This window comes from Simochromis diagramma, unplaced genomic scaffold, assembly GCF_900408965.1.
Source record: "Simochromis diagramma unplaced genomic scaffold, fSimDia1.1 OVJJ01000026.1, whole genome shotgun sequence".
Lineage (NCBI taxonomy): Eukaryota > Metazoa > Chordata > Actinopteri > Cichliformes > Cichlidae > Simochromis > Simochromis diagramma.
This window is the reverse complement of record NW_024386985.1, coordinates 9206503-9232920: the sequence shown is the minus strand read 5'-3', so window position 1 is coordinate 9232920 and position 26418 is coordinate 9206503. Positions and strand designations below refer to the sequence as shown.

General features: G+C 41.4%; 1 protein-coding gene across 9 annotated transcripts; it reads left to right on the top strand.

Annotated features, from left to right (window-relative positions):
• The first annotated feature begins 578 nt into the window (after positions 1 to 578).
• On the top strand, positions 579 to 26118 carry cracd (capping protein inhibiting regulator of actin dynamics). Of its 9 annotated transcripts, none has more exons than XM_040040536.1 (10): positions 583 to 1152; positions 9477 to 9561; positions 19764 to 19929; positions 20379 to 20511; positions 20597 to 20752; positions 21041 to 21256; positions 21358 to 23926; positions 24476 to 24666; positions 24758 to 24920; positions 25168 to 26118. In XM_040040536.1, the coding sequence occupies exons 2-10, from the start codon at positions 9510 to 9512 to the stop codon at positions 25326 to 25328; spliced, it is 3807 nt and encodes a 1268-aa protein (XP_039896470.1). In that variant the 5' UTR covers positions 583 to 1152; positions 9477 to 9509; the 3' UTR covers positions 25329 to 26118. The 9 variants fall into 9 exon arrangements, with proteins under 9 accessions (XP_039896466.1, XP_039896470.1, XP_039896469.1 ...); XM_040040535.1 differs by having other exon boundaries at positions 583 to 4613; XM_040040532.1 differs by lacking the exon at positions 9477 to 9561 and having other exon boundaries at positions 579 to 8283; positions 21044 to 21256.
• Positions 26119 to 26418: the final 300 nt, after the last annotated feature.

The following is a 26418-nucleotide window of genomic DNA, read 5'->3' as shown; positions in this document are numbered from 1 at the left end:
TCCAGTTAGCATTTTCTGATTTTTATCTCCGCATTCAAACATAGCTTGGTAGATCCTCAACTAATCTATGGTCCTTAGACTGAAAACATTTATATAGTATGAATCAGCTGTGAACACAAACTGTTTATATTTCAAAATTATACATCCTGCTAGGCACTCATTACAAAGCCTAAAATGTACAGCATTCCTTGTTTTTATCCACCTTTTCAATACAGCTGCACCTTACTGCTCCACAAAACTGTCTGGCCCAAAGCTGGAATCATTGATACCACTGTATATAAGAGAGACTACAGCTAGAAATTCACCAGTGACTGGCAGGAGATGCAGCCAAAAGTTAAAAGAACAGCTGAGCACCTCGGAAAGAGTTCAACACACCGGCTGGTAAAACACTGCCCCCTGGTGGTGAATTTCTTAGTTAAAATTTGCCAAAGTAGTTTATTTTTGTGATCTTTGTGCACTTGTGTATTTCCCTTTTCTATGGCAGTAACTTTCAAACTACTGACACCTTTGCTGCTTTGCTGATTACAGATGTCTTTTCAAATCTTTTTTACTTAATTAGTTTTTGAGAGACTCGCATGCCTTCTTGCCTTTTGAAGATTGGAGACAAAACATGAGTCTTTCTCTTAATATGCTGGATGGGTGAACGGGGGGTGAATATATGTGCCCTCCTCCGGTTATCCTACACGCAGCCCACAGTACGGTGTAAGCGGTCTGCTGTGTAACTGTGATGCTTCAGGGTTGTATTATCACTGGGCATCATACAAGAAAACCACAGACTCAAGACACCCTTGCAGGATTTACACCTGCAGGAAGACCACCCTGCCCTCCCTTCCCTCCTCGGTGCTTTCACTTCCATTCAGTTCGTCATTCCTTTCATTACCACCCACAGGCACGAGCTTACGTTACAGTAACGTGCTCGCATCGTGACCGGAGCTCATATACGCGCTGTTACTTCGCCGACACTCGCCTTTCTCTGGCAGCCACACCCTCCCATCTTCATCTCCATCTCTCACGCGTGCAGCTGTGACCGTCGGGCGGTGCGTGCGTCTCCGTGTCGGGCACCCGCAGCATCAGCAACACAAAAGGGTCGGAGCTGGAGCTGGGTTTACCTCAGCGCGGATCGGAAGGAGGAGATCGCGTTTCCGAGCAAAGGTGGTGGGATTTTTTATCTTCTTCTCTTCCATGTCGGTTTGTGTTTATGGTTACTGACTTCCATTTTCACGACGCTATTGACCTTGTCATTGTAGACCACCCCTCATTTTACCCATTGACCTGCTCAGATCTTCTACTCCATCCATCGCAGATCCGTGTGTGTTCGTCTGTGTATGTGTGTGTGTTTGCTGTAAATGGGCTGGTACTTGCAATTTGATCCGGTTTGAAATGCGCAAACGCCGTTGTCAACAGGCCAGGTTGTGCTCAATCGTTACTTTTTAAACCCCAAAACAATCCTCATCAATTAAACGCCGTTTGGATGCTATCGGTGAAAAATGTGAGAAAAGCAGAGGCCACATTCTTTGTTCTCCACGCGCTTTTTAGTCTGCAATTAATAGACTGTAGTCCCCGTGCGGCGGCATCCGCTAATCTGCAATCAGCGGTTAGGTATCGATCGGTGCCTTTAGGGTGTATGTTGATGTTCTCCTTTACTTTGTCTTCCCCTAAACGATGGGCAGTCGGTATGAATTGTAAGGATGTTTATGCCAGCTTGAAAACCATGCGCAGGCCATATGGTGCGGGCCTACATGTGCGGGGGGGAAATGAAGGAAATTATGGATTTATTTTCCCACGCGTCATTTAAAGCCTTTAAATCAATGCTGCAACACTGTCGTACCAATGGACTTTGAGGCTGAGACACACAGGCAGCGAATATTAATGCCAGCTTGCCAGATATTAATTCACAGGTTACTGGTGCTGGGTTTATGGTGCTGGTGTGGAGTAAACTGGTCTGTTTTCTGGTTGGCTGATTCAGTGCTTGACTGACATGAAGATGTAGACTGCTGTAGTATTTATGTTTTAGGTCATCAATAGAAAGACTGAAGCACGTGCTTTGCAGGAGAAAGATATGATAGTAAAGACGATGATAGCAGATAAGTGGAGTTACTTAGCAGCTATAACAACAAGCCGCTTCATATCCAGCCTTTAGAGTATCAGATCCACTGATGCACAGTAAACAACAAACTGTTATCGTATCATCACCACCCAATGGTGACTAACTGGCTTTTTTTTCTTTGCAGAGACATCTGCTGAGTGTCTTTGTAGTGCCAGACATGAATTTGTTTTATTTGAGTCATGTATGGCCCTGGGACCTCAAAATAAAATGATTTAATTTGAAATTCTGTAAGATGTAAAAATGTCTGTCTGATACTCTGGTCTCTGTGTGTTTTAAATATCAGGAAAAACAGAGCTGAAAAACCCCATGATAACCTAGAAAGGTTGGTTGTTCATTAAACGAGTGACTGTCCAAGAGTATGTGCACAGCGTGTGATGCACTGACCGGATCCAGCATTTGATTGTAGTTTGCATCTTACTGCATGACCCACCTGACTCTGTATACTGAAATGAAACAAGTACTACGATTTGTCCTCCTTTAGTTCAAAATAGTAGCAGAATAACTCACAGTATGTTATTAACACAAAACTCAATTGTATTCCATTTTAATTTATTTATATGGCACTATACAGACCCTACTGCTTCTAGTGAGTCAAAATGCACCAGGGTCCTTTTAGACTGCCTAAATGATTTTATAAAAGTACTGGATTCTGACACCAGTGTACTGACGCCCGTACCACCAGGCTAACCAATACACCAGCCCCTGTAAAAAATGTAAAAATGATAAAGAATTTGCTAGATACCTAACCTGATTAAATAATCACAGTTTTAATCATGTTGTGCAAAGCTCCGCACTGCCCATCTAAAGCACAAGTTCTCTTATTCTATACAGAGGTTTGCATTACGATTATTGCTGTTCTTCTCCAAAGCTAAAAAAAAATGTAATTACAGTCTGGCAGTCAGTTCCTTAGGAGGCCTGTCCTAATTATTCAGTCCTCTGTGATGCAAGTTAATATCAACTCTTTAGAAATTTCCTTCCTGGATGATCTTAGAAATGTTTATGTAACACATCTCTGACCTAAATAATATGACCACACAGTGTTTATTGTGTTTATGTTGTTATTCTTATTTTCCTGACATGCGTCATATATTTAGGTCACCACAGAAATGTTAGCATATATCAAAATGACAAGGGATTGCAGCAGGCTGTAGATCACATATCTGTGTAGGTTTGTATATTTAATGAGATCCATTCAAAATGTTCTTATTTGTGGACATTTCCCCCTCTGTGTATTTCTTATAAATCACAAGATGACATCACATTGCATCTATACAGATTTCCGTGCTACGGAGAAACATATTCAGCCATGCTTTCCAATTTCCATAAAAAATTTGAATGGCTGCTTTACCACATGCCAAGTGTAGTGGCTGCTACAGTATCACTTAGCATAGAGAAGGCTGTTTGATCCTGGCCTTTTTCGCACAAAGTGGAATCGTTAAGACACTCTGCTCGCCGTGTGTGCGCGAATACACGAGGATGTGAATATCTGTACTAGAGCATGTTTGCGCTGCTTTACTGGGAGGTTTCTATTTATGCACATAGGCAGTCAGAGAACAGTCTGTCTTTGAAGTGCTGTGCTGCTGTAACATAGGCGGCATCCAGGTTGGTAAAGCCCCATCATTACCATATCCCTGTGAGACTGCAGTGTGATCCTGCCAAAACTGGAGAGTGGGGGGAATAGCCCTTATTACACAGTAACACTGTGGTGATTCTCACAGCCATTATGGTACCACGTCACATTATTATAAATGTAAAAAAAGGATTGAGGGCAATTAGCTCCTTTTGTTCTCCTAAAAAAGGATATTTACTTAAAAAAAAAAAAGCCACTAAATAGTTCCACAAGCTGACTTGTGTGTGTTGGATAGTGTTGGATAGCTCTAAAGGCTGTGAGCTTCACAGACTAGTCTATTACAGACATTTGTGACCATAACACTATTAGGGAGCTGTGATGGGGCGCATTACAGACCTTTATAATCACACATGTGCATCCATGATTGCAGTTAACCCACAAAGAAAGTCTTTATGAGCATCAGCCAGTTGAAATGCTGAATGCCACTCTGTTCTCCTGCACTGGCTATCTGGCGGGGAAAACAAAGTGTCACTTTGTGCCTCCTCAGCACAGCAGCACTAACAGACACAGGAGAACGCCCATCTCTCTTCGCTAGGCACTCTCACTGCCCCTGTACCCACCGACACACCTCCTCCCTTCAGACTGTGCGTGTGCTCCACTCTCTGACACACATGAGCCAAAACTGACATGAGTTTTCATCATATGACGTCACCTCACAGGGACAATAATATTCTCATCAGCGTGAGAATATCAAGGGATGCTTACCGAGTCATTCTCCCGTGCGCCCACATACATGGACGTACATGCGCACACAACCGAGTGCTCACCGCATTTGACACCTGACTCCAGGTAATGCCCTAGATCCACAGTGACAGCAGGCAGGTGGAACAGGCACACACTCGCAGATCCCCTCGCGCACAAAGCGACTTCACAAGGGTAAGAAAGCAATCTTGAGCACACAGTTAGGTTTGCCTCTTCTATGCTGTTTGATGGTTGATTTAAGCTGTAGATTGGTGTAGACAGTCTCTCTCTGCTTGAAAGACACCTATCATGTTGCTCATGCTGTACAAGGTTATTATGTGCAGTAATGTTACTGTATGTTATTTGTCTAATAAAATATGCTGAGTCATGATGTTAGTGTGTGAGATGGTCAGGCAGGAGAAAAGGGGCTTTTTGCTTATTTGCAAAACTTAAGCATAGTCACTTAACACTTGCCTAATGTGGAAAATATAACCACGGTCATGTGATACATGTTGCACGTGACTCCTAAATCCATTGTTACACCACACGCAGCCTTTGGCTTTCAAAGGAGGGGACAAATACCAAGAACACTGCAGCTGGTGTTTACTCCAGACCTGTCCGACCAAACTGTACATTTAGTGCTTCTGTTAAGGTTTTTCAACACTACGCTTTATGGCTGCGGAGTTCAGGCAATAAGTTAATAATAAGACCATTAATGAGGTCCATGGAGAAATGTCAGTTACAGTCAGTTAACAGCTATACTGGCAGTTATATTCCCCAGATGGTTAATGATATTGGCTACCTGCATCATGTTAGTTTGTCAGCACTGGCATTATGAGAATTTCAGTACAGTAATGTTAGCTCCAAGCACTACTGTGCACAGGTGCATCCTCATGAAGCTGTATGTAATCTTCTAAATGCCATGTGCAACTCCAGTTCCACAAAAGTTAGAATGCACATAACATGTCAATAAAAGAAGAATGCAAAGATTTGCATACCTCATATTTTTTCACAATAGAACATAGAAAATATATTAAATGTTTAAATTGAGAAAATTTACCATTTTAAGAATAAGAAAAAAGCATTTAGCAATGATGATGCCTTTGCAATTCCACAAGGACTACTGCACCCCTTTACAATCAGAGGCTTTTAAACTGAGTGCTGATAGCAAACTGGACTGTCCTCCTCCTCTTTAGTCTGAAAATAAATGTAATCTTTGCCTCATCTGACCACACAGCAGTATTAAACTGAGTTTTAACAGAGGTTTTTCCCCAGAGCCGACAGTGGTTTTTCTAGATCATGTTCAGATATGGCTTCTTATTTGCATGATACAAGTTTAAACCTGCATTAGTGGAATGCACGGCTGTGTTCACAGGTGATTTATGGAGGTGTTCCTGAGTTCATGTCCATTTTTAATGCAGTGTCCAATATTGACTTTCAGCCTTGTCCTTTACGCACAGAGATTTTTTCAGTTTCTCAGACTCTTTAATAATATTGTGTACTGTAAACGATGACATGTTCAAAGTTGTGGCAATTTTACTTTGAGCAATGTTACTTTTAAAAAGTTCCACAATTTGTAGATCAGTGTTTTTGAAGATTGAACCTCTGCCCATCTTTACTTCTGAGAAATTCTGCCCCTCTAAAATGCTCTTTTTATACCTGTTTTTTCAGTCTTTTGTTACCTCTGTTGCAAAATTTTTGAGACATGTTGCTGCCATCAAATTCAAAATGGGTTAAATATTTTTTCATTAAATAGTAAAATGTCTTAAGTTTGAAAATTTTGTACGTTTTCTATAGTCTATCAAAGATAAAATATGAGTCTATGAGAATTGTAAATCGCTGTATTTATTTTGTACCCAACATTTTTTGGAAGTGAGGTTGTAAATATCGGTGCTACTGCATCATCCATAAGAACGTTTCCTTATGGCAGTTTTTTCTCTTTTGTCAGTAGATTATGCCTTAGCTCTAACTCAGGTAGAAGTAGGTTTAAAACTAACTCGCACAACTGAGTATGTTCACTAACTCACATGGGGCTCTGGTTTCATGGCAGCAGAAACAGCATCAGCACATGTTGGTGTTTTGATGTTTATGTTTGTCTTCCTTAAGCCCTGTACAGCAAGTGTGGTACAAAGGTTGTAAGAGGGGAGATTTGCATTAAAATTAGCTGCAAAAAAGCTTAAAAAGACACATATGGACTGAAATCAGCTTAGAGCATGGAGCTAATGGTTAATCCACCTTTAAATGCAAGTGAAAATGTTCAGCCCTGACAATAATGAAACTGCTAACAAATAATTTGATGAAATACTTTGCATCATCTTTAGATATTCAGGTTAAATTTAAAGTTGACTGTGACAGTAGAAGTCAAATGATCTGTAATTAACTCTGAATCCATCAGTGGACGACTGGATGGTCTGTATGAAAACCAGCCTGCTGCTGTAAAACCACTGCATTAGCAGGTGTAAGTGCTTCTGTCCACAGATATAGAAGACTGAAATAAAAAATAACAAATCAAAATAAGATTGTAGTACAAGTCACCAGCAGGTATTGATAAGCCATAGTCACTAGAAGTGTCAACAGTTTATGACCCTGGCGCCTTTTGCAGCATTTTCGATGCAACTGCCTAGCAAATTATATCTTTGCATACATATATAAGAGGTGTCTTTGTTTTTGGTATGCACCTATACAGCCTACGTCTGACTAGCTGGTGCTGTTTGGATTTTTTGGAACCATATTTGCATATTTGCTGCACCCATACTGTATATGGGTACAGCAAATACGTACATGGAAAGCCACCTGCTAATTAATACTATGTAACAGCAACTAATAAAATTACAAGAATTTCCTTCACCAAAATTAAAGCACAAACTTCATAGATGAGCTGTACTTCTTAATGGACCATGACATTTGCTCGATAGTTCCATTAAAAATTCTTCAAAAGGCGCCAACGCTACAAACGCAATAGCGAGGTCGTATTCAGTTATTCAGATCAGTGGAAGTGAGGCCTAGCAGGCAGCTGCTGTCTGTCTGTTTGGCACACCTGTCAAAGCTTTATGAAAAGTGCAATTGTTAAGAAAGGGGAAACTACACATAGAGATCAAAGCTATTTTTTGTAGCAGGCTGTAAATGTGATGTTAATTCTGTTAAACTGGTGATTTTATCATGGCTGCAAATTGCCACACCGCAAACTGCAGTTTTTGTCATTTCTGTGGCTTTCGGCTCACTTCATAGAAACATTTAACACGAGGAACTGATTACACCATTACACTTGCTTTGCCACTGATATTTATTTTAACCAACATAGGGTGCACTAGATAGCAAGTGCACATGCATGCTCCTTTCTACTATCATTGCTTGCCACTTTGTGCTGCTCTGTGCAACTGTTCTTAAAACAACTACATCAGGAGAACCAGGAGCAGTGTTTGCACATATGCAGGTGTGCACCTAGAGAACCATTTCAGTCTATTTGTAGTGATAAGCACTTGTTCTGTGTACGTTCTCGGCCTCCTTTGGCCCTGCCTGTTTCTATGATTAGTATAGGCTGAGACACGATCGAAGTCCAAACCCTAAGGGCACCTAACAGATCTTGGGATTGCATCTCCTTCCTCATCCATCGCTTACCATCTCACTTTCCAATCCATGCTCCCATTCTTCAGTCTACACCTGATGCTAATACACCTAACAAACCCAGACCTGTTGTTTTGTCACTGCACTGTATTTATTTCACCGTTTTTCTCCCAAAGACACAGCGGAGGCAGCAGGAACATTCATCTGGGTAAAACGAGCTTTGTGCAAAAGGGCAGATCGATGTTCCCTAAGGTTTTACTGCAGTGGTGCGCAGCCATCTCGAGCTGCGCAGCTGAAATAGGTAAACTGTTAACACAGCTCCAACACGTTCGTCTGTCTGCTTTGTCAGCAAGCTACCTGTGCTGTGCGATTATGGCACATAGCTGCTACAACTCTGAGCTATGCCATCAGGACTCTGGTAGTTGTCTGGCCTGAAGGATGTTGAGCTGCTGAGTCGTTCAAAAGCGCTGAGACGCAGCATCGTGTTATGCCACCGCCATACTATGATGCAGCTGTATCCTTGTCAAAGGCATTTCTCTGCTTCTGTAGAGCACATGGCTGCTCCTCGTGCTTCTCTCATCCCATCTCTGTCCTCTGCAGCAATCGGACTACACATAAACACGAAATAAAAGCTTCTCGGCACACAGACACTTTCTCAACATTGGCACAAGCAGCCAAACAGACAAACAATAAAACAAGATTCCACAATATCTCCGTTTATAGACACAAACACATGCAGTCTCTTTCCTCAAAACACGCTCTCTCTGTCTGTGTTCACACTCCTACTTCCAAACATGCTTGTTTGCTCCTTGTCCTGTGCTGGCTGGAGTCAGACAGGACAAAGAGCCTTTTTCTGGAGCGAGACATTTCTGAGAGAGTCTGTGCAGCTCTGTCACACTCAGGAAGGAAGCCCACGACATGCTGATCCCACTGGAGGCAGCGGGCTTCTCTCCAGCTCTCTCAGTACTGTCTCTGATATTCTCTGGTTTTATTCTGACCACTTGTGTTTTTTTACAACACAACACACATTTTGCTGTACATCAGAAAACCTCTGGCTCGGCCGGCGTGCTGCAGACAGGTGTTGACCAGAGGACGCTGGGGTTTCAGGGTTCAGGAAGCCATCTGTGGTGTGTTGGTTCCTGCCAGTTTAGGAGTTGCAAATAAGAGGTGGTTTGTGTGGATCTCTAATTATGAGGCAACTTATAATACCTGCATCTTAGCTGAGAACTGTTACTTTGGATAAACCTGAGTTGTTGGGGGTTTTAATCACTATTTTTGCAGCCACAGCAGAGAGACTTCAGAGAGCTCATCTTGTTTTTATCATACCCCAGGAAAGCCAATCACAAGAGCCATTCTGCAAGAGCTAACAAAGCCGGCCTTTCTGATGAAAGTAAAATGGAAAGTGCATAGGCCCTTTCCTCTTCCTCCTTTTCCCTGAATTAAAATCTTAATAGCAGCATCCCCATGTTCACTTCCTTTTTTCTCTCATCACAGCCAAGGTGGGCAGTGATCATAGCAACGGACACCATGGAAACTAAGCATGACATGGTCCTAGAGGTAACCGAATCCAAAGGCCCAGGTAAAGTGGTTTTATAGACATCTTAAAGAGACAGCCTTTTAAAAAAAACATGTTAGGTTCATCGCATCATGACCTTTTTTTTTTTTTACTGTCTCTTTAAGAACTGCATGGTGTGGTGATGGGTTTGACTTCATAGAAGAGATTTACTTCATTTGTGGTGTGGTGTGTCCACATTCTGACTTCTTTAATCGCCTTTTTCTTGCTTGTCTGTGATCCCTGCAAGGGTCACGATGACCCTCATGGAGAGTGAGTACAGCATAGTGCAAATTGAACAAAGTAACACATCAATGTTAAAACATCATGAAAACACATTTGTGTTCAGGAATTGCAAGTGTACAGATTCTGTACATTTATTGGTGGACATAATCGATAGCTGTCTTAATGATAATGTTAACATAGATGCGACTATTTGACATATATGCTGTTTCAATGGTGGATACTTTTACTCTTGGATCTTTGTGATGTCAGTGAGACTGGATATCCCTAATATGGTCATCTTACAAACATGCAGTGCAAACCTTTTAGTTGTGAGGGGCAGCCAGTCAGCTGACAGGTGACTTTAAGTGAGAGCAGATAAAATGTCACATTTCAGACAAAGATAGAACCAAGAATGAGGGGGAAAGGGAGCTGAAAAGGCATAATAAGTGCATATAATAAAATATCATGGACACAAAATGAAAGAATTATCATGCCCTTTTTGCATGGACTATTTCCTGGCAGCGATCACAATTTGAAACTGGTTGTAAATAACATGTCCCGGAGTTTATAGTGGCTGTAAACCCCATCCTCTATAGGCAATTTGGGAGTTTTGAATGTTGCTTATTCTGAGAAATATTTTTTAAAAATGTCCCTCATCAGTTTCATACCGCTTATTAGTGACTGTAAGATGAAAACCATGGCTTTAATGGTTCACTGCTCTGATGATGCTTTAAGTAAAAAAGCTACAAAACTCTACTTTATACTACCTGCCCAGCTATAGACAGTGCATATTTTTGCTGTTGTTATAAAAGCATAAAAACATTTGAAAAGATTAGACACTAGTTGGGTTTTTTGTAGTTTTTTGAATCTCCCAGCCTTCGATCAGGTAATTCATTTACAGCAGTTTGAAGCTTACAGATAAAACAAAAACAACAACAAAACAGAAATGCACAGGAAAAAACTGAAGAAGAGCTGAAGAAACCAACTATTTAAAAGATGAAAAAATAGGAAAATAACTCATTAGATTATATATGGGAGTAAATGACCCTTTTCATCTTAAGGGTCTAGTGAAGAGATGGCTGCGGACATTAGGGAATGTACTAGTGTGAGATGATGTAAAGGGTGGGAACAATCAGACATGGTGGGTTTTGCTTTCTTATGTAACTGCAGGGTTTTCAGTGCTGTTCCAGTTATTTTGCTGCAGATATTAATCACCTTATTCAGTATGTTTTCTGTTTGATCTCGAGAGACTGATTGCAAATGACAGCTTGGAAAGTGAGTTCAAATTCAATAAAAGAGAGATAAAGTGTTGTCACCAGGGCCCTGTCAACCTGGAGCTTGAGGAGTTTGTCGATATAAAAGAAACACTGTAGGTTTTCTTATTCTCATGTCAGTATTAATATTACTATTAGAGTGGACCTGTGATGCTTCATATTTTCTGCATCAGTGGTTAAACTTATATATATTAAATATGACTATGTTTTGAATAAATAATTTCAATTAATTTACATGTAATTCTTGTCAGCTAAACGTTTCAAACTGCCGCAGATTCTTTTCCCCACTTTTGGCTCACTATGATGTAAGTGACAGCAGATATTCCTCATATAGTCATCTCAAATCAACATAATTGGTTTTGAGCTCATAAGCCCCTCCCGCCTGCTCTTCAAAGTGTTGTTTTTAAGAAGCAACCAATCAGGAGAAAGTTAGCTTAAACGAGGGGAATGAGGCCCAGTATAAGATAAATAGGGATTATTGTGAACTGTGAATGCTGCAGAGCATTACGTTTACCATTAAAAGTTGTCACTTTGTATTACATATGAGGGCTGGAGTGTAGCTGGAGTCGAGTGTTTTAACCGATGCATGAAACTATACATTTTTAGACATACGTTGTAACGCCCGCTGTTTTCTTTGTGAGTATTTATTACACGGCGTGCTGCGGGGAAAAGCCTGTTCTAACGTTTGAGTCTAAGGTTTATTTTTTTAGCACCCGACGGCTCTTTTTTTACTTCTCATCCGTAAATAATCTGCTCTTTCACGTGATTCAGTTTATTTTGAAAAGTCTCAACAGGATCTTGAGCTTTATTGTGAAAGGTTTATGTGGAACATAAACAAGCGGACACGCGATGGTGTTACCGTCCTTGTTGCTAACCACAACGCATAAAAACAGGCGCTTGTCCGTCTGAAGTGTGGTTATATTAAATATAAGAGAAAGAGAGAACTTTAAGAAATTAATATAGCCACTACAGTGACCATCAAAACGATGAAAAAATATTGCCATAAACAGTTTATTTTGCGACACCACGAAACAAACGATAGCGTAAAATGAAACAATAGATGTTTTTATATCGTCATCTGATATATATCGTTATATCGAACAGCCCTACAGGGGCCTACCATGTTTACAAAAAGTACTATATTTCAGCAATGCTGCACTGGTGTGATCCATCATATGTAGCAGCATGGAAGGAAACTGAATGCAAAACAATAACCGATATGCATATACAGGCAGTTCTGGCAGATAAAACTCTACAGGACTTGATTGTTAAAACAGGAAATCCATGGGTAAAAGCCACACTAGAGGTTTGGAAAATGGTAATAAAAGAAAATAAGTTGGATATAGATAAATACTTGGTGTGCTGCTGGCTGCATGTAAAAAGGCACTGACCAAAGGGTGGCTAACACAGGATTCACCAAGATTATGAGTCTTAAAATTAAGGTATGTGTCAAGTGATGTACATTTTATTTCAGGTTTAACTTCAATAAACACTTAAATTTAAAAAAAAAAAAAAGGTATTATCACCTGAATATTACACAGCTGCTGTGTTTTGGTTTCCCCCTTACATTTATGGATCAAGGATCACAGACTGCATACTGCATAAATAGTTATTTTTAGCTTGCTTCCTCCTGCTTTGTTCTGCTTCCATCTTTTACCTTCACCAGATGTGAAACAATCCCAGATCGAATGGCTAGAATGAAAAAGCAGCAAGATTTTGAATCCTGGATTACCAGGGTCAAAGCATCCTGCATTGCGAGCACATGGGAAGCAAGACGTAACCCTCAAAAATAGGTTGTGCTGCTGCACAGTCTTGTTCTCTGCAGAAAAAATGTGTCCTGCCTTGTTTCATGCATGAGTGTGTGAGCATGCCCATGGCGGTGTATTATGAGCTTTGTACCACTGGATTGGCCCTCATGCTGGAAGAGCGTGCTGCAGGGAAACAGAGCATCGCCGTCGTACCCATAATATGAGTCGCTGCACTTGCACTGAGAGCGAACAGGTCGATGCCACCAATTTGATCAAAAAGAGACACAAGAATGGCATGAAAAGAAACAAAGCCAAGATGAAAAATATCAGAGGCCTCCTCATAATCACTCTGTAATATATCCCAAAAGTACTGCTTTGAGATTATCCACAGATTAGGCAGTCCACTATTCTGTCATTCAGTGAGCTGTTTTTTACCAAATTTAACCTGATTCCAAACTAGGGTGTTACAATAGTGGGAATTTACACTCAATACTGATAGAAAGGAATGTATTTGATTCTATTTTGAAAAACCACAGGGGACAAATGACAAAAACATAAGGTATTGCAAAAAAAAAAAGAAAAAAAGATAACATCAGTGACAGCACTTTTTAAGCTGTCTGGCGCAGTGCAAAAAAAATGGTGTAACTGTAAGGTATCTTATTCTTTCGGCTGCTCTCTTTATGCGTCATCACAGTTGATCATCTGCCTCCATCTCACAGTCACACTAACCCTCTGCATGAACCTCCGCTCAGGTTTTCTCATTTTTCTCCTGCCTGGCACCTTGATATTCAACATCCTTTTTCCACCATCTTTGCACCATCCCTCCTCTGTACACGTCCAAATCATCTCACTCGTTCCTCTTTAACTCCCACTTGAGCTGAGCTGTCCCTCTGATATATTCATTTCTAATCTTGTCCATCCTGGTCACTCTCAGCGAAAATCCTAGCATCTTCAGCTTGGCCTCCATCTCCAAACTATACATCACAGCAGGTGTCTCTATCACCTTGCAACCCTTCCTTTTCATTCTTGTTTCTATCCTTCTGTCACAAATCACCCCTGACACTCAACTCCACCCACTCCACCCTGCTAGCACTCTCTTCTTCATGTCTCTTGCTTTTGATGTTTGACCCCGGGTATTGAAGCTCATCAACCTTTTCTTCCTCTACTACTGGCAGCTCAAACAGCTAACAGATCATCTGCAGAGGAATGGCTTATTTGAAGAGTTTCAGTCAGGTTTCAGAGCTCATCACAGCACAGAAACAGCTTTAGTGAAGGTTACAAATGATCTTCTTATGGCCTCTGACAGTGGACTCATCTCTGTGCTTGTCCTGCTAGAGCACGCTGTAGGTATTACAGGTATTACAGGTACTGCAGTGGTTTGAATCATATCTATCAAATCGACTCCAATTTTCTGCATGTAAATGGAGAGTCCAATGGTCCTTTGGAGGTTTCTGTTTACATTACATATGCTTCCCTTAGGCAGTATCATTAGAAGACATAGTGTACATTTTCACTGCTATGCAGATGACACCCAACTATGTCAATCCATGAAGCCAGATAACACACACCAATTAGTTAAACTGCAGGAATGTCTTAAAGACATAAAGACCTGGATGGCCACTAACTTTCTGCTTCTTAATTCAGATAAAACTGAGGTTATTGAAAATCTTAGAAATATGGTATCTAACCAGATTCTTACTCTGGCATTACCTTGGCCTCCAGTAACGCTGTGAGGAACCTTGGGGTCATTTTTGACCAGGACATGTCCTTCAACGCACATATTAAACAAATATGTAAGACTGCTTTCTTCCATTTGCGCAACATCTCTAAAATTAGAAATATCCTGTCTCAGAGTGAAGCTTAAAAACTAGTTCATCCATTTATTACTTCCAGGCTGGACTACTGCAATTCATTATTATCAGGAAGTCCTAAAAACTCCCTGAAAAGCCTTCAGTTAATCCAAAATGCTGCAGCAAGAGTACCGACAGGGACTAGAAAGAGAGAGCATATTTCTCCTATTTTGGCTTCCCTTCATTGGCTTCCTGTTAAATCCAGAATTGAATTCAAAATCCTGCTCCTCACATACAAGGTCTTAAATAATCAGGGCCCATCTTATCTTAATGACCTTGTAGTACCATATCACCCTATTAGAGCACTTCACCCTTGCACTGCAGGCTTACTTGTTGTTCCTAGAGTATTTAAAAGTAGAATGGGAGGGAGAGCCTTCAGTTTTCAGGCCCCTCTTCTGTGGAACCAGCTTCCAGTTTGGATTCAGGAGACAGACACTATCTCTACTTCTAAGATTAGGCTTAAAACTTTCCTTTTTGCTAAAGCATATAGTTAGGGCTGGACCAGGTGACCCTGAATCCTCCTGGATTGAATTGTAACTGCTATTGATCTCTGTCTCTCCTCCACAGCATGTCTTTATCCTGTTTTCCTTCTCTCACCGCAACCGGTCGCAGCAGATGGCCGCCCCTCCCTGAAGGAGGTTTCTTCCTGTTAAAAGGGAGTTTTTTCCTTCCCACTGTCGCCAAAGTGCTTGCTCATAGGGGGTCAAATGATTGTTGGGTTTTTCTCTGTATCTATTATTGTAGGATCTACTGTACAATATAAAGTGCCTTGAGGCGACTGTTGTTGTGATTTGGCGCTATATAAATAAAATTAAATGGAATTGAATTGAATCCACTGTTACAGATCTCCCTCCCACTAACACACATGTATTCTGTCTTTAATTCCTCTTTTCTCTGGAGCAAGCCTCCAACTTTCCAGATATCCACCTGCTCCCACCACACTCCTTCTGCTTACTTTAACTGTAAGGTATGACAAAATTATTGGACCACTTGTCATAAAAAACAAGAAAACACAAAGATTGTAGAAAACTGTTAAAAACCTCATGTTTTTATTAGGCATATAGCAAACTGAAATCTTGTTTTAATACCCAAATTTGAGCCAGCACTGGACTTCTTTGAGAAATCAAAAAGTAATTAAACATTCAACCGCTAAAACAAATTTTTCTGTTCAGGAATGCATTTAGTTTTAATCGCTAGCTTAACAGCTGTAACTATTATTATTATTAACAATAATAATAATGATGATAATAGATTTGTATAGTGCCTTTCAAAGGGCGCTTTACACAAGAGTAGAAAAAAAACGAAGGTTTTGTTGAAGAGGTGAGAATTTGGTAGCCTAATAAATAAAAAATACTAATAATAATGATGATGTGCTTTATGTCATGAGCTTTTTGGAAAACAGAGCATTAAAATTTAGCATTAAAATGCATAATTTTGATTGAGGACCTTGTGCATATACTGGTGGTTGAACCTTAATAGAAATATTAAAAATTATTGCTTGATTTCTGGCAGCTGGGAATAAACCTTTCATTTGGTGGTCTAACAAATTTGTTGTCATTACTATATATTCTTATTATTTTACTTTTGCTTGAGGCAGTGCTGTACTTCTAGACCCTTACCTCCATATGTCGTTGCTCATCAATTAGAGCTGTTAAGGTAGGCTGCCAACGTTTCTGTCTACTTGCTGGTAGGCTTTTATCAGCTTCAATCTTTGACTTCAAGAGAAACACAACACTTTTTAGCTTAACAAAATGGGTTATTTTGTCAAATTCACGCTGTTTATTACCGTTACAGATCTGCAGGACTGATAACGCTTGCTACCTAACGTTCACATTAAGGTTTAGCCATAGCCGCTAGCTGCTACCGTAATACACGCTAATGTGGCTATCGGGTAATTGCTAGTAGTTAAACGGCTAAGATTAATATTTATAATTTATGAACTATTTCACACTTAAAAGCATTAGTGACCTCTCGAAAGTTCTCGTATGGTTTTTTTTTTCAGTGTTGTGAATCTAAACTACCTCAGCAGCTGTTGACAGGAGCAAAGACAGCGCTGTCAGTCTGGATGCAGATACAGGGACTCATGATGATTGTCGATTTTAGTTATCAATCCTATTCCACTTCCTCAAATATAAGAAATACCTAATACTTGTTTATTTTACGATTTTAATAGATTTGCGTATTGCTCAGAGTTAGATTTAGATACTAATCTAACTCTAATGTGTGTTTTGTAACCATTTTATCAAACGCACAGTTTAAACCCAAATCCATTTGACTTGTGTGGACATAATGTCTCGATTGATTGATTGATTGATTTTATCAATTTTCTTCCATTTTGGTCATTTTAGGGTGCATTACATAACAAGAAGCCACGCTAGGCAGCAGAAACACAGATCAGCCACAATATTAAAAACAATAATTAAATTATTTATTTAGAGTACAAATGTTTTGTGCAGTAGACCTTGTTTTGTCTTGAATCCTTTACAAATCTTGACTTAAAAATTTGTTTAGGTTGAAAATTTATTTTATATTGAAGGGCGGTTTCGTAGCACAATGTCTGAAGGTGTTTTCTGTTCCTTCCTGTTTGCCTTTGGAGTAACATATGACAGATTGCACCTACATGTGCTATATCCATAAGAAACTGGGGGGGAAAAATACAAATATGATACAAAGTCATGTAAGCTCATTCATCATTTTCATAATATCATCGCTGACCAAAGACAATGACTGCTGGTGATTCACTGCTTTACAAGCAAACATCTACCTACAGGTTTTACACTTAAGTATTACTATGACAGAAGCAAATAAATATAAAATGCTGATTTGTGTGCCATGGATTTGCTAGTTATTATTATTATTATTATTATTATTATTATTAGTATTAGTATTCAATTTGGAAAGAGCCATGGTGGCAGTTTCTCCCATAGATTTAAGCTAAGCTTCACATTAAGTCATGAAAGTAGCTAAGTCTCGAAGTCTCTGCAAGAAAAGGAATGAACATGTTCTTCTTTGGGATCTGGGGCATCACAATGGAAGGTAACCCTGTCACATCCATGTTTTGAAGAAAAACAACAGTAGTTTTAAGTTTTTATAGAAAAAAATGGGAATAGTTTTTATCTTGGCTGATACTTGTGAACATTTTTCAAAAAGAAAATTAGGGTTATGTTTTTTAGGTAAGATTTAAGCTAGGGGACAGGGTAAAAAAGATAAGGTGTATATATAGATCTTTATATAGATCTTTTTTGGAATGATGAGGGACTTCAGCAGAGTCAAATATAAGATGAACAAGATGGAAACATCTGTCCCTTGACTCTGAGTTTCTAAAATATTTTTTTGTGTAAACATGTCCTCTCTCTTTCATACACAAAAAAACCCTCGAGTTCTTCAGGGTCAAGGAGTGGGGAAATTAGTTTACTGTATCATTTCCCATCATGCCTTTCGTTTAGTGAGCAGCATGCAAAGTGAAATCCCACACCGGTTTCTACTTATAGCACTGAAAGGGATACCCGCAGAGCCCAGAGAATGCCTGTCTGCACAGTGGTGTAGAGTAGCTTTGTAGCTTTGTAACCTCACTCACTTAGTTCAGGGAGTGGACCTTCACAACTACACAAACACACAGAAGTAAGACACACAGCTGGGTAGCTGCTGTAGTTTTGAAGGAGAAATGTTCTGCAGTACTTGTTGAAACACCTCAACCAAGGCTGAAAAGTCCCTCCACTCTGTGGACAAACTGAATCCCTGGATCAGGAGAGAGAATCCAGATCCAGATTAGTTTGTGATATTAGCTTAAGAACATCAGGGGATGTCTCCCAATTTCAGTTAGGTTTATATTTGTGACGATATCACATAAAATGTCAAAGTTTTGCTCTATGTCTCAATGATAAAGAATCTGCTAAAAAACTTCCTGGATCTAGCAAGAATCCAGGAAGTCTTTAGGGACTGGATTGACTCCAGAAGTTGAAGCAAGCCAAAACTCTCGTAATTTGTTTTTAACTATTTGATCCTGGTAACCAAGAGGAAAAAAAAAACAGGAAGCAATCACATTATTTTCTTGGAGGAGATCATTAAATTGTTTGTCTACAGTTTTAGCTGAAGAACCAATGAGCTCCTGCCATAATGTGTCATCCGTCCATGTTCAAATAGCAAGAATTGCTTCTCCTGCTACAGTAGTGGTCAGGATTTAATCACACTTAAACACAATTATCATCTAATGCATCTTCAATCAAATTGTGCTTAAGGTCAGAATCATAATTGTTTTGTTTTTTTATGCGCAATAAGCTTTGAATTATGATGGATCGCGAATTGCACGAGCTACTGTTTCAATGAGGTTCTGTTAAATGTTTTCAAGCAAACTTTTATTGTTATGTTATTGTTTGGATCCTGAGAAGAGAGCGCACAGACACGTTTTCGCGTTTACACATGGGAAAGTTTAGTGTAAGAGTTTATAACTTACTGGCATGAACAATGATGAGGTGGTAAAGATACCTACTGAAAGTCCAAAGTTAAATTCTTCGCTTCTTCGCTGTCAAACACTTCCTCATGAATCAGCACTGATCTTGGTAGCAATAGCAGGGTTTATGACAGCTGCCCTGTTTTATTGTGTCTAAATCGACACACTTGAAGTGATTACCTCACAGACTGATAGATTAGCGAATCTTCCAGTGGTACCTGTGATATGTGTAGCCTTGAACTTTTATATTTACTGTAGTGCTGCTCACATGTGGCTAGTTTGTAATAGCTTTTGGAGTTGTGACGATAACTGAGCTTTCCCTACTTTCAGTTGTGCATTTATTTTCAGTCTGTAAGTAGGGGAGCTAGTGACCTCCTCCTTTTTTTTTTTTAATTGCTTTGGCTGTTGGTGCTCTATTTTTTTATGTGTGGTGTCGATCTTTCACACTTCCTGTAAATACAAGTATGAACCAAAGAGCCAAGGTTTTCTTCTCATTCCATCTGCTGTTTTCTTCGTTTTCTTTTAACTCCGTCAAACACATTTCATTAAGTACACGCGTGTAACAATGAATATGCTCATAGGCACAGTCCTGCTCGTTATCTCGCCCGAGGGTGAGATATAAAGATTAATGATGTGATTGCATGTGGCTGTGGTTGTCATCCATTCTCCTTTCTACCGCCAGAGAGAAGGCGACAGGGCAAGTTCCAGCCGTTCAGACGACTGTTTGGGAAGAAGAAGAAAAGACAGGCGAGAGAGGGCTTTGATGGAGCAGAGCTAAAAACCAGTTTTTCCACAGGGGAAGTGTGCAATGGTGTTACATCTGATGAGGAGTCCGATCAAAATCTGAGGTTAGTACATGGATCAGTTTTTTTTAAAACATGTATTCATCTATACTATACACACAGAAACTGAGCTTATTGTCCATTCACTACACTACCAAAGGTTGGAATTTGTTCCTTTTTTAAAACAGTACATTGTTTTTTTTTTCTCTGCTAAAAGCAACTCAGCTTCTTATTCACTTCTAGACAAATGAAAGTGTTAAATCACGCGGTTGCAAAATGCTGCAAGGTGACATAATCTGTAAAGACAAAGGTGAGGCTGTGCTTTGAAATGACTTTAAAGGCAAAAGGCTTCACTGACAATACGAGCTTACAACCTGTAAAGACTTGTAACAGGACTGCGGGGTCAATCATTTCACTGTGTAAAGTTTTTTGCTGCTGAAAGTTTGTGATAAATGCATGAATGACTGACAGAGATGACACGCTGCAGCACTGAAGACAATCTCCTTCTCCTGCAGGGAGTTGAATCCCATCGGATCTCGAGCTCTCTCACACGACAGCATCTTCATTCCAGAGGAACCGGTGAAGGAGGCTGGTCTGGATCACAGCATGTCCCAGGAAAACGTGTCGGATAAAGTTAGGAATCTGCAGGTGGGCCGTGCAGAGGTGTACACTCACTTCTCTTTTTGCTCCAACTAGATATGTTGTAATCATTAATTGTTTTTTATCCTCACAGAGGCAGATAGCACAAGGTATAAAGTTTGGCCAAAGGCCTCCTTCTCTGAGAAGAAGTGAGGGAGATGAGGGCAGCTCAGATGAGGAAGAGGTTCCGCGTAGCCCTCTGAAAGTTTTGGCCCAGGTAGAAGCGGAGCCACCAGGAACAGAGCCAAAGGTATGAGTTGACTGACTGGTAGGTTTTTTGTTTGTTTTAAGTTTGATTAATTTAACACAACATTTGTTCTGTTTAAGTCTTGGGTAGCACTAAACATGTGAAGAAGTTGCTTAGAACCTTTTGTGATTCTGGTATATCACTCCATATCAGGGGATTGTATTAATATTAAATAAACACATAAATAAATAAACAACCTTATCACACCACGGACACCTCTGCTTTCTGTGTACTGTGTCTACAGAGATCTCTTTAAGTCGTAGTTTAATTGCTCTTTTACTGTGACATAAGCAGGTGCAGGGAGGTCAGCCATTTGGACCACACAGCCCCCCTGTGAAGTCTCCAAGGTCCAAACGAGTTCTTCCACTCACTGGCACGATTGAGTCCATCAACCTTGATGCCGTCCCTCAGTCAGTTCCTCGCTTAGACAACGCTGCCGCCAAACATAAACTCTCCGTCAAGCCGAAAAACCAGAGGATTTCCCGCAAGCACAGACGATTCACACAGGTGAGTTTCTTTTAATGTGGGTTTGCATGTTTGTTTATTCTGTGACACCCTTTGTTATTGTTAAAAAAAAAGCTGACACTACTTGGACTTTTGCATTCCAGGACCTCCAAGAGGTATCCATTCCTGGTTTGGTCCAAGATGACCTCGAAGCAGCTGGCGTCTCCACAGACGACCAGCGTAGAGCATCTGTTGAGTCCCTTGAAAGCTTCAAGAAACAAAGACTCCATGAGGAGGAAAGACAGGAGGCGAGGAGGATGAGAGAGCTTGAGGAGCTGAGGTTCAGACAGGAGGAAGAAGAGAGGAAGAGGAGAGCAGAGGAGCTGAGGCTGCGTGAACTGGAGGAGGAGAGATATCGTATGCAACAGCAGGAAGAGGAGGCAAGGAGGCTGCGCGAGGAGGCAGACAAAAAGAGAATGGAGGAGGAGGAAAGGAGGATCAGAGAGGAAGAGGAAGCAAGGAGACTGCTAGAGGAGGCAGAGAAAAAGAGAATAGAGGAGGAGGAGGAAAGGAGGATCAGAGAAGAAGAGGAGGCAAGGAGGCTGCTAAAGGAGGCAGAAAGAAGGAGAATGGAGGAGGAAAGGAGGATCAGAGAGGAGGAGGAACGGAGGTTCAGAGAAGAAGAGGAAAGGAGGATCAGGGAGGAGGAGGAAAAGAGGATCAGAGAGGAAGAGGAGGAGGAAAGAAGGCAAGAGGAAGAGCGCATGAGAAGGCTGGAGGAGGAAAGGAGGATGCGAGAAGAGGAGGAGCGTCGGCAGAGGGAAGAAGAGGAAGAAAGGAGACGACTAGAAGAACAATGGAGGAAAGAGGAAGAGGACAGGAAGAGGCAAGAGAAGGAGGAAAGGAGGAAACATGAGGAAGAGGCAAGGAGGCAGCAGGAGCTTGAGGCTGAGAGGAGGAGGAAGCTGGTAGAAGAAGAGGAAAGAAAGAAAGAGGAGGAAGCAGAGAAACTGAGGTTGTGGGAAATGGAAGAAAAGAAGAAAAAGGTAGCAGAGGAGAAGAGGAAAAAGGAGGAAGAGGAGCAAAGAAGGATGTCATTGGAGGAGGCTGATGGGAAGTTTGATCCACAAGAGATGAAGAGGAGAGCTGAAGAGCTACGCTGGAGGGAGATGGAGGAGAGACAGAGGCCATTTACTTTTAAAGTGTCCTCTGGTGAGAAACAGATTCTCTTCCAGAAGGTCAATCTGACGCCTGTTACGCCGGCCTCCAGCCACCAGAGCGCTGCTGTCGCTTATCAAAGAGATGGAGCAAAGGCTTCCTCCTCTGAAGGACCAGACTCCCCCAACCTGCCAGCATCTCCATATGTCCCCCATACAGCTATCCTAGTGACAGGCGCCCAGCTATGTGGGACAGCTGTCAATTTAGACCAGATCAAAGACACCGCCTGCAAGTCCCTGCTGGGTTTGGGAGAGGATAGAAAGGCCCAAGGAACACCGCCAACAAAGAGCAAGATTTCCCCAGAACGCAAGTCTGGAAAAACCAAATCACTCAATGAGTCTGCGCTCTCTACCGATCAGTCCAGTGCAGCTGTCCTGGCAGAATGGGCAAGCATCAGATCAAAGATATTCAAGGGGGTAGAAGAGGGGAAGTACGACGAGTACCCAGAGCCGAGCAGGAGCCAGTCTCAGTCCAGCGCTGAAGAACAGCCTCTGTTTGCCCACACGAACCTCAGGAAGACCATGTCTGCTAGCGCCAAGTTCTCCATCACCCCTGCAAGGAAGAAGTTTGGAGATTCAAATAGGAACTCTGAGGTGTTTGGTGCAGAAGATAAGGAAGCAGGAGAGGAGGTTGCTCCACCTGGAAGCCCCACTGTAGCCTCTCCTTCTCCATCAAGTAAACCTCAGAACAGGACAAGTAAAAGTGTCCGCATCATAGAAAGAGGGTCAGATGAGTGTATGTTTGCCAAAGACCTTCCTTCTTTCCTGGTTCCCAGTTCTGAAATTCAATCTGAAGAGGCAGAGTCGAAGAGCAGGGTTCAGAGTGAAACAGAGACATCTGAAAGCAGAGTGGAGGGAGAGGAGCAGGGCCAGGACAGTGAGGAGAAGCCTTCTCCTTTTGGCATAAAGCTGAGGAGGACCAACTACTCTCTGCGTTTTCACAGCGAGCAGTCCACAGAGAAAAAGAAGAAGCGCTACAGTGCTGGGGACAGCTTTGATGGCGTCCCCTCGCCTCTTACCCCCATTGAGCCAGACTCTGATGCCTCTTCTGTCTTTTCTGACAAATCAAGCCCCACGTCACCTCAGAAAGAAGGCGCGGTCAGCAAGTATTTACATGCATCTGCCTCTCCTGCATTCCCCCGGGGTAAACTGACTAAGTCTACCAGCCCGACTCCACACAGTGAGGGTGAGAAAGTGTTTTCCAAGCCACCGCTCTACCGCAGACCAGTAACATCACCTAAGCCTACAGGTGCAACCCCAACACCTCCCCCATCACCACTACCTAAGGTAGCTCATGAGTCTCCCAGTGATGATTCAGTGGAGAGTACAATGGGTGTGGATTCATCCATCCAGGAGCAAGCCGGAAGGAGTGAGGAACCTTCAGCCCTGCTGCACAAGAGCAGCCAAAGTCATGTCCAAGGGGAAGAAGAGCCCAAGGAGAAGAGGTCATTCTTCCCCTCCATTAACATACCCTGGAGGGAAAAGGCAGACAGAAAGACAGAACTCATCAGGAAAGGTCAGCATCTTTGTTAGTTAGCTGAAATTATCACATGAAATAACGAGCTTTAGATGAACCTGTAAGCTTATCTTGATACTTTTAGACAAAACTGTGTAAGCTGCTTCATCCCCAAGCATCTCCAGACCGTAGCTTCCTATTTAAGTAAAGAGACATAAGCAACAATCTTCTCATCTACATAATGCAAATCCATTTGATTTGCCAATATCTTGGCAACATTTACTGCTTAAAAGGATGTTCCATACCTAAATCAAATTACCATTTATCCATCTAGATTGTTTTGGCATGAGTTGGTGATATTGGCAGTAGAGATGTCTGCCTTCCCGTGAATATACTGGGACTAAATGATAAATCCGCAAGCAATTATGTGAATAGTTTTTATGTAAATGGCTATTTTCTTTCTACTAACCTACACGCATTGTCGGACAGAAAGGAAAAAAGGTCCTTTGGAAATTGATGATTTTGAGATGAATATGTTTTGTTAAATTAAAAATAGTGTTTTGTAGTATCAAAGGTTTCCAACAACATCTATCGTGTGTTCATCTGCAGAAAAACCATCCCTACAGAGCAGGCACTCACTGGACAGTGCGAGGGTCCAGGAGAAGGAGGCTGGACCTTTGTGGATCACACTGGCTCTTCAGAAGCAGAAAGGCTTCAGGGAGCAGCAGCAGAACCGGGAGGAGCGTCGTAGCCAAAGAGAGGCCAAGCTGGCAGAAAAACAAGCTAAAGAGCGAGACAGTGTATGCCCCACAGATAAACGTTTACACACTTTCTCGTGATCTCCGTAACATACTGTCCATCTTCTGAATGGATCCCAAATCTCTTTTGCAGGTTACACTGGTGAGCCCCACAGACAGCAAAGGAAGTGGAAGCACCAGTCCTTCTTCTAAACCTCAGACGCCAGAGGAGCCCAAGAGACCAGAGAGCCTTCTGGGAAAATTTGAACGCCGGGAGCACCTAAAGAAGGCCAACACTCTACCGAGCTCTGTCACTGGTAAAATTGTCATATATCATAGTAAAGTGAATATACTAAGTGGCTTTTAGCGTCACAAACAACAGGATGAGCTCTTTTTCTGCGATTTCTGGTTATTCTGATTACAGTTGCTGTTATTAGTCAGGCAAATTTCTTTATTTCCAGAAGCTCTTCTTCAAAATTAATCTGTTTTTTTTAAATGAGTTTAATAATGGGATATAGAAAGCAAACAGATTAGTAACACATTTTTACATGTTTGTTGTTGCAGTTGAGATTGCAGACTCTACACCGTCGCCACCTGCTGTCAAAGAGGTGTCAAAGCGCTTCCCCTCCAGTGACTCTCCGCAGGTTTCCACAGAGCCGGCCTGGCTTGCTCTGGCCAAACGAAAGGCCAAAGCCTGGAGCGACTGTCCTCAGATCATCAAATAACACCTCAAACCACCAGCTACACACGACACTCCGGCCTGCATCAAGAGTGTACACTGCCCACAGACTCTGAAACACTTGGAGTGTCACCATTAACTGTCCCCCCCCTCTGAGAACTCCACCTCTCACTTCTCACAATGAAAACTCTTCCCGACTGTGAAACCAGTAAAGCTCTCCATCTCCTCCTAACCCCCCCACATACACTGGCTGGTACTATTATCATGTTAAAGTGCGCTTCACATTCACTTAATCCGATACAGCCGCACAGATATAAACAATTGATGCGAGCATGCACATACTGTATAAAAACATAAATTATATGTCTCTTAAACTCCTGCAGCCAATCGCAACCATGGTTGGCCACTGCAATAGCCAACCTTTTTCTTTTTTTTTTAATTGTGTAGCCAACTGTGTCACCATGGTTGTAAATAAATCATTTGCTCAACACAATATAACACTTCTTTATTATAGAGGTGAAGCTCTGATCTATGACAGTGTTTAATCAACAGAGGGTAACTGTCTGAATCATGTTTTAAGGGCTACCAGTTTAAACTCAGCACGAACCTGCTTCTGGAAGTGTTACAGGCATCCCCTCTGTCCTTCTTGGCGTTATTTATGTAAAGCAACAGCTCTCCCTCTCCTGTGTCTTTTCTCTGAGCCTTGTTTTTCATCTACAAGAGATGCCTTTTTTTTATCAACACATACTGGAAAATCTTAGCTTAACAATTCTCACTGTGCCCGTGACGACTGTGATAGCTGTCCAAGGAGCTATTGTACAATTTTGCCATGATTTTAAAAAAAAAAAAGAAAAGAAACATGGTGGGTGCACCTAAACACAGCACTGAAGACCACAAGTGTTACTGGGCATTTATGGTGAACCTGCACCTCATCCTCACAGCTGTGTGACGATGTAATTTGGATTTTTTATTTTTAGGCTTTGCTTATTGGAGACAGATGTGACACCTCCTAGCTGTAGACCTACGACTCTTATAGCTGTCCTCCTGTAACACGCTCGTCTTAGTAGGCTTGCGCCATCACTTTCTCTTAAATGTGATATGATCCTACATAATGTAAACATTTCCTCTATGAAGAA